Here is a 3,012-nt window from a genome sequence, read left to right as displayed (position 1 = left end):
AAACACGGGGGTGCTTAACTTTTTTCCAGGTGTATAAATAAATATAATAGTACTGTCTGTTCTTTGTCCATATAACTACTTCGCAGAGTGTGGATGAATCTTCACCCAAATTGGCATGGAGGTTCATTAGGTCCATGCGGGGGTACATACAATTTTCTGTTTTGCGTTTTTTATGAAAGTTTTTGCTTTTTGTTATCACTACTTCTCTCCGTTTAGATGGATCTTCACCAAATTTGGTATGGAAGTTCATTGGGTTCATGGGAAGATGTATAAAAAATTCAGTTTTGTATTTTATGTTTTGCAGTTTTTATGGGAGTTTTTGCGTTTTTGACAATTGCGAATAAGAGAAGTAACTTTTCATATCCTAAGATAACCTTTCATTAATCATGAATTTACATAACCTCCGTCCAGGGGATGGGTACTCTAGCTAGTATTATATATATATGATATCAGCAAACTATTCTTTGTCGGAAGCATTCATATATTTATTATCCATTTTCAGGTGATCCAGTTCGAGCTTTATCAGTTGCTAGGGCAACGATCCTGACACTAGATAGTGACCAGTACGGAGGGTTATTTGAAAGATCACAGACTTTGTTTCAGGATGTGGTAGACAGAATGACCGAAGGTTACCTAACTGGGTAAACATTCATTCTTTTAACTAGTCAGTCTTCTTAAACGACAAAAAAAACAATCATGTGAAGTCATGAATAATAGTTTAATGTAGAATATTTTAAGAAAGGAAATAATATTAATTTCAACTATATTTCAATGTTTACAGATTGAACGCTGATCACATTAGCAGTGCTCTGATCAACGATGTCCTCAGTCTCCTTGCGATCATCCCGATGACGATCCGACCTAGCTCCCTTCGTGACGTCACTCAACAAAATCTAGAGAACCTGACCTATTCTCTTGTACAGGAGTTATGTGGATCTAATTTTTCGAGTTGTAAGAGTCAATCTTCCTTTAAATTTGTCTCGTGTTAACTACTTGTATGGCTGCATTTTATCTAGCAAAGTATAGCTCAGAATACCCATGTTTCAATGGGTCTCTCTATATAGTGTTTACCTCTTACCATTGCTCTATCTTGAGTTTGAACCATCATCCACTAGTCTGTTTGTAAGTCTTCTACGTTTCTCGGTCACATTTTCTTTATCCAATGTTTACTTAACTCTCACAGTGTTGAAGAAAAAAAGGAACCTTTGATGTGTATTATTGATATTTTCTCGAGGTATTAGAATATATTCAGCTGATTTTCATCCATTTTGTTTTACTGGAATACGTTGCGTTAGAAACTTTTCGAAACTATAATACCTTGTATGACTATTTTTGGATCGTTATACGTTATATTTTTGATATTTTAGGCTTCAATTGACTTATGTTCCCAACGGTGGCTCAGTGGGAAGCGCGAGAGCTTACAGCGCTAAAAATTAAGGTCCAATCCATGAAGTGAGCACATCGTTTCCCAGTCCCAAGCGTAGGCTTATGCTTATCAAGATAACACGTTAAAGTCGTGAAATTTTACAGCCTGATAACTTTTATCTAAAAACTGTAATCTGTGTATGCTTTATTAAAATTTTCCAAAATAATACGCATTTATTAAAAACGTACTTACAGCTTCTCTTCATAAAAACGTATTTTAATTGTTTTAACTTTTAAAAGTACCTGAAAAAGAAAGTTTATATTATTTATAATTTAAAGGATTGCAAGCTTTATATTTCTTGAAATTCGAAGACAGACGACATTTTACGATGTTAAACGATCTGTTTGTTGTTGTTGTCCTGCAGCCGAAACGATGAGAACACTTCGTCAACAAACCAAGCGTCAAATTGTGTCGTGTGTTCTACCTATCAGCCCCGTAACGGTGAGTCAAATTTAAACAAGTATTATTAAAACACGTGGTTATATTTTTTTAAAGTTATTTTTCACAAATCTTAACACTGTTAAAATATTACATTTCAAACTGAATTATTCCTTAATGTGTCCTAATATCTGAATAATTTGCTCTATTTAGGCTGTTTACATAACGTATGTGTTTAAGGCAGAAACAAGGAAAATATTGGATGGTATACCAATACTTAGGATGGACCTAGCACATTGTTACCCGATCACCCAACAATGAGAGACTCGCAGATATTGGTATTTTTGAAGGACAGGTGCAGAGACTTGTTAGGGACAAAACAGCCAATACTCGCAGATACTGGTATTTTTGAAGGACAGGCGCAGAGACTTGTTAGGGACAAAAACAGCCAATACTCGCAGGTACTGGTATTTTTGAAGGACAGGTGCAGATACTTGTTAGGGAAAAAGAGACAATACTCGCAGATACTGGTATTTTTTGAAGGACAGGTGCAGAGATTTGTTAGGGAAATAAAGGGCCAATACTCGCAGATACTGGTATTTTTGAAGGACAGGTGCAGATACTTGTTAGGGAAATAAAGGACCAATACTCGCAGATACTGGTATTTTTTGAAGGACAGGTGCAGAGATTTGTTAGGGAAATAAAGGGCTAATACTCGCAGATACTGGTATTTTTGAAGGACAGGTGCAGATTCTTGTTAGGGAAATAAAAGTGACTAAATGGGACTAAACATGGCAAAATACTCTTACGAACCACATTCTTTCTGTATCTGTAGTCGATCAATCAGAAAATTGATCACGAGTATCTGGATGCATCTCTGCAGGATACAATAGAATTATTTCAAGGAACAGTAAATAGCCTCATTGACCACATCCTGCAACAGATAGTAACACCTACAGTTGAATTGTCACTTAACCTCTCCCGGATTTACCACACCCGAATTATAACTTAAAAAAATAAATGTGATGCTACATGAGAGTTGAATATGTAGCATCTGCAAACTATAGACGCCATTTGTACATCTTCTGTAAGACAGGGTTATTACATCTTAAATACTGGACATAAGCTTATTTACATTTCTTGTAATTACAATATAGATTTGTTACGACAGCGAAAGTCATGTGACGCTAGTAACACGTCATGAGCTT

The 3,012-nt window shown here is 35.7% G+C and overlaps 1 protein-coding gene across 1 annotated transcript in view; it reads left to right on the top strand.

Annotated features, from left to right (window-relative positions):
- Window positions 1–548: 548 nt before the first annotated feature.
- The window catches only part of LOC111087379, a 28,985-nt gene continuing 26,521 nt past the window's right edge, over window positions 549–3,012 (top strand). Inside the window, exons 1-3 of the mRNA XM_022393827.1 lie at window positions 549–641; window positions 782–951; window positions 1,791–1,867. Of these exons, the coding sequence (XP_022249535.1) occupies window positions 619–641; window positions 782–951; window positions 1,791–1,867 (270 nt within the window). The 5' untranslated portion in view covers window positions 549–618. The remainder of the gene's footprint in view (window positions 642–781; window positions 952–1,790; window positions 1,868–3,012) is intronic.

Source organism: Limulus polyphemus, unplaced genomic scaffold, assembly GCF_000517525.1.
Source record: "Limulus polyphemus unplaced genomic scaffold, Limulus_polyphemus-2.1.2 Scaffold2081, whole genome shotgun sequence".
Taxonomy (NCBI): domain Eukaryota; kingdom Metazoa; phylum Arthropoda; class Merostomata; order Xiphosura; family Limulidae; genus Limulus; species Limulus polyphemus.
This window is presented reverse-complemented; position numbering and strand designations above follow the sequence as displayed.